The sequence below is a fragment of the Podarcis filfolensis genome (assembly GCF_964270895.1).
Source record: "Podarcis filfolensis genome assembly, chromosome: 13".
NCBI classification, from domain to species: Eukaryota; Metazoa; Chordata; class Lepidosauria; order Squamata; family Lacertidae; genus Podarcis; species Podarcis filfolensis.
In genome coordinates, this window is record NC_139615.1 from 20,785,924 (window position 1) to 20,801,681 (window position 15,758).

The 15,758-nt window shown below is 44.9% G+C and overlaps 1 protein-coding gene across 1 annotated transcript; it reads right to left on the reverse strand.

Annotated features, from left to right (window-relative positions):
* Positions 1–4,253: 4,253 nt before the first annotated feature.
* Positions 4,254–14,509, reverse strand: LOC310746591 (serine protease 27-like). Its single transcript, XM_083580517.1, has 6 exons — positions 14,265–14,509; positions 12,407–12,433; positions 11,388–11,550; positions 9,414–9,685; positions 6,494–6,663; positions 4,254–5,850 (listed from the first exon to the last, which is right to left on the reverse strand). Exons 1-6 carry the CDS (start codon positions 14,344–14,346, stop codon positions 5,554–5,556), a joined length of 1,011 nt encoding a protein of 336 aa, XP_083436643.1. The 5' UTR covers positions 14,347–14,509; the 3' UTR covers positions 4,254–5,553.
* Between the last annotated feature and the right edge of the window lie 1,249 nt (positions 14,510–15,758).

Genomic DNA, 15,758 nt, shown 5'->3' on the forward strand with positions numbered 1-15,758 from the left:
CAGATAGGACTTCTGCTGGTTTCCTATGAACCAGGCATTCAGGCACTTCTCTCTTTGGTCAGCTTCAGAGGCCTCTCTGCTAATCTTTGGCTTAAGCCAGTGTTTCAGCTTCTGGAGGGCAAACTCAGTCTCAGACAATGATTCTTTGTGAAGTGTTAAAACTAGCCTATTTATGTTCCAGCCCCACTGCGATTCAACCAGATTTGAGTGGCACATAATTCTCTCCCATCACCGGACTACTTTTCCCATCCAATGAGTGACCAAGGTCTTCAAGCCAATCAAGGAAAACCCACTCTTTAGTGCTAAATTGGAGCAAATGTCAATCTAGAGAAAACCTGAATTCCCGGTTTGCTCTGACTAAGCACTAAAGAGCAGTTTTCCCTGGGGGTGGGGGGAAAGAGGAAGTGTGGATAAGCCCTAAGCAACCACCGGCCACCAATGGATACTTAGCATTTTAAACGTAACTGTTCACATGACCCTCAAATGCACAATATTGTAAAAGGTGATTTCCCCACAATTGCAGCATTGCTGCTTTCCCACTGAAACACATGGCAAAAGATGTTTGTTGCTCAATGGGTAGTACAGATGTCTAGTGGTTGACAGCTGACTCATGGCACTTTATTATTTCCAACCATTCTTCCCAATTTGTTGGAGTTCTGGTTGTAACTGAAAACACACCTGCCTTTTGACACCGCCTTTGTACGTTTTTAGGACACACCTTAATTCTGTGATTGTAAGTTGTTTTAAGCTATTTTTAAATATTGTGTTTTAATTGTTGTAACCCGCCCTGCTGCTTCTGCAGCAGCAGCAGCAGCAGCAGCAACTTCCACATCCCAGCCCCCAACTCTGAAATCTACAAGTGAAAGAGGGAGTTTTTGCAGTGGATTTGATCACAGGCCAAATGCATTTTTATTTCCATTCCACAGAGAGTATTGTTACACTACAAATATTGGTTTGATATCATTTGAGGGGGGCTTCCCTGAAAACTGTAGTTTGGCTCAGGTACTGAGAATTGTCTCTTGGAAGCACCTCCTCGCCCGCCACCCAAACTAGGCATTGCCTGAGAGATGTGAGATGTCTCCCAGTATGTGTGCTCGTAAATCTAAAGTTGTTGTGCAAGTTTTCCTGTTTGAGAAGAAGGAAGAAGTGGAGGCTGCTGGACAAGGGGCCATGTGGCCTGAAGGGCTAACTTAACCCTTTCCTTTCCTGCGTTTGTCAGTTCATGGAACTGTGCACTTGTAGGTTATTTGCATGTATCACTCAGTTAGTGTACTGTCTGTGTACCTTTATTTCTTTAGAGCTTTTGGACTAAGCTCTTCAGCCAAAAAGGCTCTCTTGAGTGGTTTATATACCACCCATTAGAACAAGACAGTTCCTGTCTACAGGCTTACACCCCCCCTTTTTAAAAAGACATACAAGGGGAAAGGGACAGGGAGGGAAGAGGGGGAAAAGCAAACGCAGGTGCCAATTCCTAAATAACAGCTCATCTAATGACCAGATGGCATAGGAATAGTTCAGGGGAAGGAGGTGCGTGATGGAGTTGGTCTTCCAGCAAAACTGCTGGAATGAGGCCTGCTTCTCATTTCTCCCACTGAGGCAGCCTGATGGAAAGGCTACCACTGGATGGCAGTAGAGGGAGAGGGTGCCCTATTGGAGCAAACAGCCATTTGAGTTTTCTCCAGATAGATGTTTGCTCCAATTTAGCACTAGAGAGAGGGGGTTTCCTCTGGGAAAGGAGCAGGATAAGCGGAAAACTGCTCATACTTGTGCTTTCTCGGTGTGGGATGAGTGGAAGTATGAACAAGCCCCAAGTCCTACTTCCCATTTCTCCCACTGACATAGCCTGATGGAAATAGTTGAGCTGTACACCAGGGGTAGGCAACCTAAGGCCCGTGGGCCAGATGTGGCCCAAGCGCCTTCTCAATCTGGCCCGCAGACGGTCCGGGAATCAGCATGTTTTTACAAGAGTAGTATGTGTGCTTTGATTTAAAATGCATCTGTGGGTTATTTGTGGGGCATAGGAATTCGTTCATTCCCCCTCCCCCCAAAAAAATAGTCTGGCCCACCACATGGTCTGAGGGACAGTGGATGGGCTCACGGCTGAAAAAGGTTGCTGACCCCTACTGTACAGATTAGCAAGTATACACTCTTTCACACAAATACTTGCATATGGGGTGTCAAGAATATGGTGATAGAGGTGAATGGCTGCTTTGTGTATTCAAGAGCAGAATTATATATTTATAACATTTCCTAAGAGGGTGTCACAAGACTATTTCTCTCCTAACCCCCCCCCTGCATTTGATACTATCGCCTAATAAAGGCTTGCAGAGCAACATTGCTCAAATTCCTCTCAATTTAAGAGTCACCTCAGGTCAGAGAGAAGTATTTCTCAATCCAGGTGTCAAGGTTCAAAGAGTTTATTGTGAAGGGAAGGAAAGAGATAGACAAGGAAATGCGGGAGCCCACATAACAGACGGGGCTCCTTTACTCACATGATGGGTGGGGAAGAGGATTTCACCACGGAGTTACGTGCGTGTTACAAAAATATGTCACATGATACACAGTACAAACAATAAATAAAGTCATAAATATATACACTTGGCACCATGCTAGTAAGTCAACTTCATGTCATGAAATAAACCAGGCCAGAATGTCTATAGCAGCTGAGATTTTGCATTGGTGAGAATAGCAAAACCCCATGAACAGAGGTAGCGAATGGTAGGTTTGGTGTATCTGATATATATGTTGTTGAAAGGAAGAAAAGGCCCTTGGGTATAGGGCGGTATATAAATTCAATAAATAATAATAATAACTTAAGAATCTTGTGCCCCCCCTGAACATCCACATCATATATTTGAAGCACTCTTCTATCCCTTTAACAGTCATCATGGCTCCCCCCCAAAGAATCCTGGGAACTGTAGTTTATTAAGGGTTCTGACCCCACAGACCTACAGTTCCTAGCACCTTTAAGAAACTACAGCTCCCAGGATTCTCAATGACTGGCATAAGTGTGTTTTAAAGGTATGGTGTGGTTGTATGTCGTAACAGACTTTTTATTCAGAAGCAAGAAAGAACCGGTTTATCCTGAGTGTGAGGCTAGCTTTCCTCCTCTGCTATATCTTTAGGCAGTATAATTCCCAGAGGAGGAAACAATTCTGGGCTTTTGACTATCCACCCCCATCTTTTAAGACACCGAGGATCAAACTACACATGTTGTTAAGAGATCTGTCCAATTTCTGTGGTTCTCAAAGTTACAGCAACTGTGAAGCCCCCCTAAACTGGATCACAGCCACGGGAGAGATAAGGGGCAAAATTTCCTCCTCTCCATATTCCATGCTCTTTCCAGGAAGAGGTCTGCTCTATACAACACTCTGTGTTCAAGCATCTCTTGCCTACCTGTCAAGCTTTCCCCATGAAAACCCACCCCTTAAAGCTGAATGAGAGCAAACGTCAATTCGGGTTTTCTGTGGATTGACGCTTGCTCTGATTGAGCTTTAAAGAGTGGGTTTTCACAGGGAAAGCTCAGGAGCTTAAATGGTGCTCAGGTTTAAATCGCAGACTGTGCCTGGGAAGAGCAGAGGAAAAGGTAAGTGTGGATAAGCCTAGAGTGTGTGTAGTCCCATCTATGTTTGGTTCTGATTCCCTGCACCCCTTTGACTCTGAGCCTGAAGGCTTTGAAAGATTACCCCAAGGGAATGCAACCTGCAACAGCAAAAGGTTGCCCATCCCTGCTTTAGTAGCTGCATGACAGGCAGAAATCACATGGTTGACATGAGTCATTAGTTTTTTTTTTGCTGCTGCATCACATGGTTGACATGAGACAACCATGTGATGCAGCGGCAAAAGAAGCTAATGCTATTCTGGGCTGCATCAACAGAAGTGTAGTGTCCAGATCAAGGGAGGTAATTTTACCACTCTGTTCTGCCTTGATCAGACCACAACTGGAATACTGTGTCCAGCTCTGACTGCCAAAATTTAAGAAGGATATTGACAAGCTAGAACGTGTGCAGAGGAGGACAACCAAGATGATCAAGGATCTGGAAACCAAGCCTTATGAGGAACAGTTGAGGGAGTTGGGTATGTTTAGCCTGGAAAATAGGAGACTGAGAGAAGATATGATAGCCATCTTTAAATATCTCAAGGGCTGTCACATAGAAGGTGGAGCAAGCTTGTTTTCTCCTGATCTGGAGGGCGGGGCATGGATCAATGGCTTAAGGTCACAAGAAAGGAGATTCCAACTAAGGAAACCTTGGAGGTTTTTAAGCAGAGGTTGGAATCCATTTGTCATGGATTCTCTAGTTGAGATTCCTTCATTGCATGATTTGGACTAGATGACCCTTAGGGTCACTTCAAGCTCTACAATCTATGATTCTTTGAAATCAACAATAGGTGATATTCTGTCCATTGCATCTCCTCCATGCTAGGAGGAAGGCCCACCTGCTGATTTCAGCCTGCTTGCTAGCTGCTAGAGGTGATGAACCCTGAGGGAGGGGGCTTTTGCTCAGTGAGATACAACACATGCATGCAGAAGCTACCTGGTTGGACACCTGGAATTTATTGATAGGGATGGGGAATGGTCCCACCTGAAACCCTGGAGAGCTGCTGCCAGCCAGTCAGTAATGAGATAGATGGATCTGACTTGGTATAAAGCCACTTCTTGCACTGACCGGCTAAATGACAGCAACCCTATGACCTTTTCCTGGAGCTTAAGACAGACCTGAGCATGGATATGAACATAAGAAGAGTCAGCTATCTTAGGCCAATGGCCCACCTAGTTCAGCAGAAGAGGATCAAAAGAACCGTTCTTGGGAACTGGAATCCTGCCTGCATATCCTCACATTTTAAGGAGAGAAGCCTCTGATAGCCACAAGAGCAGAGCCACTTCCAGATTTGAGGGGTCCCCAGGCAAAGTGCTTTCTGATGGGCCTCCTGAAATTAACCCCACAACAAGCTTAGTAGTGGAGGGAAGCAGGAGTAGTGTGATCTGTGGTGAGTGGACCGCAATTGTAACTACCCACATTGTCCCAATGGAGCACCACTCCATAGGCAGTTTAAGCCAGCAGCTTCCCAGCCACTGGATAGCTGTTTTGTAAGTTTGAGCCTGGGTTGAAGGAGGACCAACAGGGCCACAACATGTTTTAGCATGGATATGGCTGAGGATGCCAACTGAGTACTATCGCTGGGCATGCTCAGTGGCTGAGAAAAAAATATCCAGGTGTTAATCTTTCTGCTCCAATCCCTTGCAGCAAAACTTGTTCCTGGAGTGGAGGACTGAGTCCATGAAGAAAAATGTGAAATAAATTTCAGAAATGGTAACGGGGATGGGATAGCCCCTTAATTTCTGAATGCCCACAAATTTCTGTATCAGAAAGGCCAAGAACGACTGCTTTAGCCGACAGTCACTTCTTAAAACCGTACAGCAGCACAGCCAATAGTCTCCTTGATGGCCTCACTGGCAGTTCTGATGATCTCCATCCTCTTCCAAACTAAGCCTGCAGGATTGGCACAAAGGTCTCCCCAGGAAAAAGGGGCTGCCCTCCTTTTCCAGAGAGTCTACTCAGAAGATAGTAGCAAAACGACAGTGGCTATGATGATGGAGATGAAGCTAAAACTTCCAGCTGATGCTCCATTGATGGTGCTTCTGTTGTTCACCGTTGACCCATGGCCCTTGGTTTCCACGCTGGTGAAAGTCAGCTCTGGTATCAGGCTGTGGATCCACGACTGATAGGATGTGACACGGGCATAAACGCCAGGGCGATTCTTCTGTGCACACCCTTCTCCCCAGCTCACCACGCCTGCGAGGAGCCAGGAGTCCCCCATTCGGCAGGCTAGTGGTCCTCCTGAATCACCCTGTGCAGAGAAAACCCAAATGGATTATGGGAAATGCAGGCACAGGCAGTGGCGGAGCAAGCCAATTGGCACCTGGGGCGGCGCGCGTGCCCTGCGCCGAGGGCCAGGGCCAGCCGCCCACGGGGCAGGGCAAGCCAGGGCAGGACACTCCACAGGGCCTCCAAGGAGTCTGCCTGCCTCCTCCCATTCAGCCACTCTATAGCTGAGGCGGAGGTGGCGGGTGGACCGTTTGGGGCAGCATGGAGCCTGTGGGCACCCAAGCCATCGTGTCACTCACAGGAGAGATGTGTGGCTTGGGCGCACTGCAGGCCCCGCGGTGAGTGCCGCCAGGCATTTTGTTACCCTTCTCAGTGGTGACACCTGGGACGGACCACCCCCACCGCATCCCCCTTCCTCTGCCCCTGGGCACAGGGAGGGGAGCTGATGCCGAAGAGCTATGGCAAGGGCAGAAGCTCAGTAGCAGAGCATCTGCTTTGCATTCGGAAGGTCCCAAGTTTAATGTCTAGCAGATTCAGGTAGGACTGGGAGGGAGTCTTATCTGAAACACTGGTGAGCTACTGCCTCTCAGTGTAGGCGAGATTGAACTAGATGGACCAAAGATCTGGATGTACTAATAATGGACTAAAACTGATCTGGGTCTCACCTGGCAGGCATCCCGATGTCCAGCAGCAAAGCCAGCACATATCATGTCATTTTTAATGTCCTTTGTGAGTTTGAGCTCTCCGGAGTCTTGGTGATAGAGGGCATTGCATGTGTTTGTGCTGATTATGGGGACCTCTAGCTTTTGGAGTATATCAGAGGTTCGCTGTTTGTCTGAAACAGGAGCAAGATAAGAGAATCAGTGCCATTGTATAATGAAACATTAAAATGGTGATGCTCTGCAACCAAAGGGATTTCATTTCTGTCTCACTGGAGTTATTGGAACAGACTGGGAATGATTGCAGACTGCATTCTTTGCAAATCCCTGCGCATGGATCAGGTCTTTGCTACCTACCAGATTTTGCATGTCACAGAATGGTCACTGCATTTATCAGAAATTTAGAGCTATGCAGATTGCAGATTTAAGTTTCAAAAGACTATATATAAAAATATATATCCGCTTGAATATGTATTTTGAGAGAAGATACACTTTATAAATCCATTTTTTTAGAGGATTTCATAAAACAAACAAATTCAAGTACAAAATGGAATTATGGTTAAAATTATGTGAGTGACAGGTTCTAGACATATATCCCTGTTTGTATAATTGGCTTACAAGTTGTCACAAATCACCAAAAGTTTTCAAAGAGAGACTCCTTTGTTAGCTGCAATTTATTTGCAGACCTGACACTAACAGACTTTGGATTCAATAGGGGATTAGGAATGGCTCACTCACCACAAAAGGTAATTGTCCCTGTTTAGGCATTAATGTACATTATTCATCTTGCTTGGCCAATTCATCACCAGTTGGGAGCGTGTCACACCCACTCTTTTTCCTCTTTTGATGGGATCTCATTTTCATTTTTCTTGGCATACGATTGTGGCACACCTGTCTCTTAGATTGCTCAGCTTTCGGGCCTCGCTTTCTAAAGACATTCTGACACTCTATTATCTATCTATCATCTATCTATCTATCTATCTATCTATCTATCTATCTATATCTATCTATCTATATCTATCTATCTATATCTATCTATCAATCATCTATCATCTATCTATCTATATACCTATCTATCATCTATCTATCTATATCTATCTATCATCTATATTCTATCCATTCACACCTTGAGGGTCCCACACCATACATCTGATGAAGAAGGCATGTGAAAGCTTCTGGCCCCATAGATGTGCTAAGATGGAATCCTATTCACACACTTGCCAGGGCATAAGTCACATTGAGCTACATGATTTTTTTCTTCTGAACAGACTCATTGCATTGTTCATGTTTAAGGTGCCATTTGGTTCATTGTTTTTAATGAGAACTTATATTCTGTTGTTGGGAGCTAGACCATTAGGGTAGAGATTACCTCCCCTGGCTTTCCCCCTAATGGATTTCTATTTTGTATCTATATTATCTTACAATTCATCTTTTGTAAGTTGCTATTCCCATTATACAATAGTGGTAGTAACAGTAACAATAATAAAAAAACGGTAGTAGTGGTAGTTTGTTAATGCTTGGGCCATAGGCCATTCACATATAAGATAGGTACAATACAAAAACCAATAGTATAAAATACTGCATAAAATCACATTGCTACCTAGCAATGATAAAAATTACAAACATTTTATAGGTGATATAGAATATTTTTTTGATTATAGAATGCTCTTATGAATTTATATAAAAGATTATAGAATGCTCTTATTTTGGGGAAGCCTTTGCACTATGCTGCACAAATGAAAGCCCACTTGTGTTATGGCAGCCATAATTGTGTGCTCCTCTCCCCACTGCCCTTGGAACCAGGCATTCAGGAGGAAAAAATGGTAGCTACCAACCAAACTTTTTAAATAGCTTGACAACTTCTCTCCTTGCCTCTACCCCGGGCACAACTTAATTTGCCTTTAAGAGCTGTATAAATAAACAGAAATCCAGCAAGAATAGCATTTCCTGACCTGCAGATGCTGTTACCGCTGGATTTCTTCACTTGCAGGACTTCTGCCTGTCACAAAACTGTTAGAGACACAGTAGCCAAAAATTACAAGCTCCAGACTAGTCCTGCTGCCTTGTGTCTGTGAACTGCTATTGTTAGGGATTAACCGGAGAAATCAGAGAGAGAGAGAGAGAGAGAGAGAGAGAGAGAGAGAGAGAGAGAGAGAGAAGCTGGAGCATTATAGACTCAGGCGTGCATAGCTAAGGTCTCTCTCTCCCTACCATAAAGTATATATTGGTTTCATAACACTAGAACTGCCGGGTCTTCTTCCAGAAGGATCTTGGGAATTGGAGTTTGGTGAGGGGTGATGATTCTCTGTTAAAGATTCTTAACTCCTCCCAGGACTCCCAAGAAAGAGGGAATGGCTGTTAAACCACTTACAGTCTGTAGCATAAATTCCCCTTTAATGCAGCCTTCTCCAACCTGGTACCTTCCAGATGTTTTGGACTACTGTTCCTATAATTTCCTCACCATTGGCCATGCTGGGGTGGCTGATAGGAGTTATCCCCAGTTTGTTTCAGCAGAGGGAGTCGATCTGCTAAACGGCCTCGGTCCAGTATACCTGAAGGAGCGTCTCCACCTCCATCGTTCTTCCCAGACACTGAGGGCCTTCTGGCGGTTCCCTCCCTGCGAGAAGCCAGGTTACAGGGAACCAGGCAGAGGGCCTTCTAGGTAGTGGCACCCACCCTGTGGAACGCCCTCCCACCAGATGTCAAGGAGAAAAATAACTACCAAACTTTTAGAAAACATCTGAAGGCAGCCCTGTTTAGGGAAGCTTTTAATGTTCAATAGGTTATTGTATTTTAGTGTTTTGTTGGAAGCCGCCCAGAGTGGCTGGGAAAACCTAGCTAGATGGGCGGGGTATAAATTATTATTATTATTATTATTATTATTATTATTATTATTATTATTATTATCTCTCTCTTTTGAACCTACCTCTGCCTTGCACATCTCCCCAACCCGTGACCCAGCACATGTGTCCTGGGGGGAAGACGACATCGGAATCAGGGACACAGATGGGGACGATCTGTTGAGAGAAATTCACTGGCCTGTCCAGCTGCAGCAGAGCAATGTCTCCGGATTTCAGATCCCCCTCGTATGTAGGATTGAGGATGATGCGTTTCACAGCAGTGGTGATGGAGTGGGGACCAGGACTGGAGAGTTTCAGTACTCCGAGCATCACTGTGAAGTTGGAAGGTGTGCTGAGCCTAGAGAGACACAATGGGGTTGAGGAGACAGAGAGAATGTCAGCGAATTCTTATCCTTAGGGTTAAGTGGATGGAACAGGTTAAGGAGTGGGGTTGTGTGAGACAAATCCCAATATTTCCCATTTTTAATTTGCACCCCCAATTTTAAAAAAGTTCAATTTGATTTTTATCAGCTGATCTTTCAGCATTATCTCTAGATAAATAAAACTATTAAGTAAACATTCAAAATAATGCTGTTATTTTAAGATAATGATTTAAAATAATTTAAAAATCAGCTGAAATCTATTCAAAAGCTAGTTAAATAAGAAAGTTTTAGCCTGGTGCTGAAAGCTTTTCAAGCTCGTTGGCAGACAAGCAGCCCAGGGAGGCCACCAACGTTCTGAGGGTGGGGGCACCCAGTGAAGGGCGACTGAGACACATCTTGGAGTATGGGCAGATTCCAGTGGAAGGATGTAGCACTTCAGTTCTTTTCGTTGCAACCTCCTTCAATATCCCTTCAGTTACTGTTCGGTTTAGAGATTTGGAGAGAAAAAAACCACCACCAATGTGTAAAATGGTGGTGTAAAACCTCAGGCTTTGTGGGGGGTGGGGGTGGGCTACTTTCACTGGCTTTCCTTCAGGGCTTTTGCATGGCTGGAATGTCAACTCTCACTTGCCTGGATGGACAACAGGGAGATGTGTCTATATGCATATAAGGTAAAGGGACCCCTGACCATTAGGTCCAGTTGTTTCCGACTCTGGGGTTGCGGCGCTCATCTCACATTATTGGTCGAGGGAGCCAGTGTACAGCTTCTGGGTCATGTGGCCAGCATGTAGACATGACTAAGCATGACTAAGCTGCTTCTGGCAAACCAGAACAGTGCACGGAAACGCCATTTACCTTCCCGCTGGAGCAATACCTATTTATCTACTTGCACTTTGACGTGCTTTCGAACTGCTAGGTTGGCAGGAGCAGGGACCGAGCAATGGGAGCTCACCCCATCATGGGGATTCGAACTGCTGACCTTCTGATCGGCAAGTCCTAGGCTCTGTGGTTTAACCCACAGCGCCACCCGCGTCCCTCTATATGCATATAGAAGCCTCCATTTTCAGTGTGGCTGCAATGCAGCCTAGTGTATAATGGTAAGAATCACAGCCTTTGCCTTGCATACTTTTGCCTCTGCTCCTTTCCCCGCTGACATGTGTCCCACTACAGGAGATTGTCCATGAGAGTATGAGGCCCTCAGACTGGATCACCACCCTTCGTGTAAACCACTGGGCTGGTCCAGCCCAAGTTAGAAACTTATATAGTACTGGAATCAGTGGGCATTTTTGGACTCAGTGCTGTCCACCAGTGCTGTCTACAGCCTTGCACAAGCCATTGACCAGTGCATGTAGCTTAAGTTCTTTATTTTGTTCCAAACAAGCCATGATCTGAAGATTCATTCTTGGCTTCCTGCTTGCTGTTCTGCATCTATTTTCACACAGCTTTCGCTGACACTGATGCAGTGAAGCCGATGTAGACAAAAAACCAAAAAACCCCCGACTGAATTAGGCCAGTTATAATAAACAATATTGTCCTGAGAAATCCGTGAGCATGAAGAGAGGCCCTTAAAAATGAATATTTCAACATTCAGCATTGAAAGCCGACTTTGTAAAATGTGTGTGAAATCTAATTTCAGTGATACTTGAGGGATGGATGGGATTGGAAAGGCATACTTACAGTTTAAAACAATGTGAAGCTGTGATGACCCACTGATCAGTGATGAGGGACCCTCCGCAGTGGTACGCTCCATCCAACCTTATGCTGACCTGCCAAGGCCATTCTCCATCCTGCGAGTCTTTTCCCCCTATGATCCGGCTTAGGATTCCCTGTTTTCCACATACTGAGGAAGATATCATTATTAGGACAGGTATCTCAATGGCTATTAAGCATAACTGTTAAATAGAGCTTCTGTGTTCTGATGCAGCAGACAAGTATATATGGCATACCAGTTACTAGTATAACTGCACCAGTTGCTAGGGGGACAAGGCAACACAGGATGCTTCTATGGTCCTGAACGCATCTACTTGGCCACTGTAGGTTGTGGTGTGGTTCAGGGAACCAGTGAGCCTGCCATGCCCCTTTTCAGGCTACTCTATTCCATATTCTTTCCCCTAAGTTTTCCACCCATCCCCACACAGTGGACATGCCATTCTGTAGCCATTGAGCATGTCCAGTCCTTATTATAATATTTTTTCCAGCCCTTCAGTTCCTCCTCCCATATATATATTACTTCTGCAAACCATGGGATTCGCCCAAACTTGCCAACATCACCCACTTGACAGTCACATTCTGGCAGCATAAAGAATGGCACTCAGAGAATCAGGCTATGTGTACACCATACATTTAAAGTATCCGTCCTTGTAAGAGCAACAATTCCCAGTACCCTTAATTAACTACACTTCTCAGGTTTCTTGGGTGGAAAATGTGCTTTAAATATATGGTGTGTATGCAGCCTGTGTCTCATGTTCATCTATAGGGTGATATTGCAGTTTTAGGGTGCAGGTGCTTGTGAGACAAGACACTAGTGCTATTCTAATTTGATAGGGTTATAGCAGCCATGATCCACAGGGCTCTGTGACCAAGACCACCCTTCTCCACAGGGATTCCTTATCTCTAAACATGTCAATTGAATAATTTTCCTAATTAAAAACTCATCGGTTTCAAGCACAATAAAAGCATATAGAAATAGTACTCACTTCTGCTTGCATAACTTGGGTTGGCATCTGAAAAGAAAAGAAAAAGGGGTCAAAACAAAATCAATGTATTGGAACTAGAATCTACAGTCAGACCGTGAAGGTTGCTGAACTATCATACCCCTGCCTAGGCTGGCTTTGGATCATCTGGGATGGGGCACCAAGGAATTTCTTTGACAGTCTGTTAGTGCTGCTCCCAAATGCTCCCCTAATTACAGTTACCCAGCAACCCCAACACACTCTCTTCTGACCCTTTCAAAATGGTGGGAAAGTTACGTTGCACAAGCAGAAATCCTTGGACTTGCAGATCTGTTTTGTTGGATACTGCCCATTATCTTGAAATGACTTGCCAGATGGTTATATTAAATGTAAAGATTGTGGCTGAGAGCTATACATTCATCCCCCATGACTAAACATGTTGTTTTGGATTCAGAACTAGCCAGTGTTGGGCAGTGTAATTGTTGCAGCTAAGATGTGCCTTCCTTGATTCTGCCAATGCATTTAAGGAACCAGCCAAATACTCAAAACATGGCTCATCTTCCTGACTTTCAAGTCCATTCTACTCTGTTCATGGTGAGAATGAAGTGAAAAAAAGACAACACAGGCATTTAATCATCACATTAATTTATATCAACACAGGAAATTGCTTTATCCTAAGTCAGAACCTGGGGCATTTTGCAATCAAAACACATGCTCTACCACTGAGCTACAGCCCTTCAGACTATATACTGACAAGTATATTTTTTAAAAAAATACTTCAAAATAAATTGCTTTAAGAATGAGCAGTTGATTACACTTGTCATTAGTTCTATCTCTCTTTTTTTTAAAAAATTCTAACGTAATCATCTCCTATTTTGGTTGAAAATATAGCCTACTTGTAAGACCTTGGAACTAGCCCCTCTAGAAACTCAGATTCAAGATGACTAATTTTCACTAAAGCAGTTAAGGTCTTGCAAAGTCTGCTTGCCACACATCGATCAGCACCAACTGGCAGCTGTGGTTTGGCAAATGATAACTTGACTTCAAGATGTATTGTAAACATTTTCACCCCTAAATACCGCCACTAACAGCTTACAATACCCTAAGCCAATAAAATCATTAAACAAACTAAAACATTAAAAGTAAAGCTTAAAAGCAAAGACATATAGAAATAAAAACTTCAATTTTGTAATTAAACCCCACTGAAATTCAGATAAAGTAAGGCACTTTTTTCTGCCCATCTAAAAATCATCTGGGTGGGACTAATCTAACTTTTCTTGGGAGTGAATGCCGTAACCAGGATCCTTCCAAAGAGAAGACTGTCTCATGTTCCTATTAGCCAAGTCTCTTTAGGTGGTGAGAGAGAAAAAATGAACTTTGATGATAATTGTAACCCTTGGGCAGGCTCATACAGGAAGAGACAGTCTTTTGGATAATCTGGTCCTAAACCATTTATGACTTTGTAAATGGTGGCCGAGTTCTTGCAAAGTTGACTTGGTTTGCTTTGTTCTGGAAAACTTAGCTCAAGGAAAGCATATCTTAATTTCAATTGATTGAGTTTAAAAGAAATTTAGGAATGCATATCCTATTGTCCAATGACCAGGCTGATCCGATGTGGGGAAGTCCTCTCATTCCTCAGGGTGGAATACAAAGGGCCAACAAGCCAAGTGAGGCTCATTCTTACAGTCTTTCACAATGCAATTCACCACCCATCACACAGTTTTTAAGTCGGTCCCCAGGACAGGCACTGGTGGTAGGCCCTCCTGCTGGGGTGCTGATCATCTTCTCCAGATTACTGTGTGGTGATGTGGGGTGGAGGGTCCATTGTGCCCCCTACTGGTGGTGAGGAATATTAACTCATGCAGAAAAATGTTCCACTTACCCATCAACACCTGCAGAAGCATCAGTACCGTCAATCCCATTAACCTTCTTTTCCCCCCTGGCACTTGTCCTTGATGCCCCATATTGCTACAGCTTTCTTCTTCTTCTTCTTCTTCTTCTTCTTCTTCTTCTTCTTCTTCTTCTTCTTCTTCTTCTTCTTCTTCTTCTTCCTTTTTAAATTGATTGTAGGTAAGCAGAGGTAGAATATGGCACTCTTTCAAGAAGGAGCAACTGAGACACACTTTACTATTTATGTGGTGCAAGCTTTGGGTGCTTATATATGGCACCCCAGGAGGGCGTATTCACACTGGGAATGCTGCCAGATATGGGAGTTTGTCAGCTGGGAATGTTACGAAACCTGTTGGGTAAATGCTGCTTGATGCTTCTAACCTGCCTCCTTCCTTCCAAATGTCTTCATTTCCCTGTTTCTAACTCTATTGTATATCCATTTCCCTGTTTCTCATGACTGGCCTTTGTGCCAGAATCCTTCCTTCCCACTCATCACAGTGGTTTCTGCATGCACCATAAGGTCAACTCTCTCTGTCTTCAAAGACATCTCTACAATGTTCAGTCTGGTTTTCACCCCCTGCAGCTACGAGTTCATGTATTCCTTCCAGTTTTCATGGGAAAGTGCCCACACAGTGTCATTTCAGCTATACCTTAACATGTTCTAACCCACCTCTCCATTCAATAGGGGTGGTACATGGGTGGACCTCAAAGTCCACTGTTAGAATGGTGGGAGAGGTACCGTATTTTTCCCTCTATAGGACGCACCTGGCCATAGGACACACCTTGTTTTAGAGGGGGAGAATAAGAAAAAAAACCTCTCCCCCTCTCTGCGCAGCGCCTCTTCAGCGAAGCCCCTTCCATTTATCCTCCTGCTTAGCTGAAGGGGCACCTACCCTTCAGCAAAAGGAACCTGAAGCCTCCGGAGTGCAGTGGGAGCTCCCGCTGTGCTCCGGAGGCTTCAGGCGGCTATCTGGAGAGCGAGAGGGGTCAGTGCGTACCGACCCCTCTCGCTCTCCAGATAGCCTGTGGTTCCTTTCGCTTGTGGGGCTGGCGGTGGGGAAAGCTGAGCTTCCCTCACCGCCAGCCCTGGGGAGCAGCGGGAAGGCTGCGCGAAGGCTGCACACAGCCTTCCCGCTGCTCCCCGACCTGCTGCCTTTGGAGCGCAGCACGAGTTCCTGCTGCGCTCCGCAGGCTTCGAGTTCCTTTTGCTGAAGCCTGGAGAGCAAGACTCTCCGGGCTTCAGCGAAAGGAACCTGATGCCTCCGAAGCGCAGCGGGAACTTGTGCTGCACTCTGAAGGCTTCAGGCGGCTTCAGCGAAAGCAAAGCAAAGTCTCCAGAGCATGGAGGGAATGCTCCCTCTGTGCTTCAGAGGCTTCGCGTTGCTATCGCTGAAGCCAAGGAGCCTGCATTCGCTCCATAGGATGCACACACATTTCCCCTTAATTTTTGGAGGGGAAAAAGTGCGTCCTATATAGAGAAAAATAT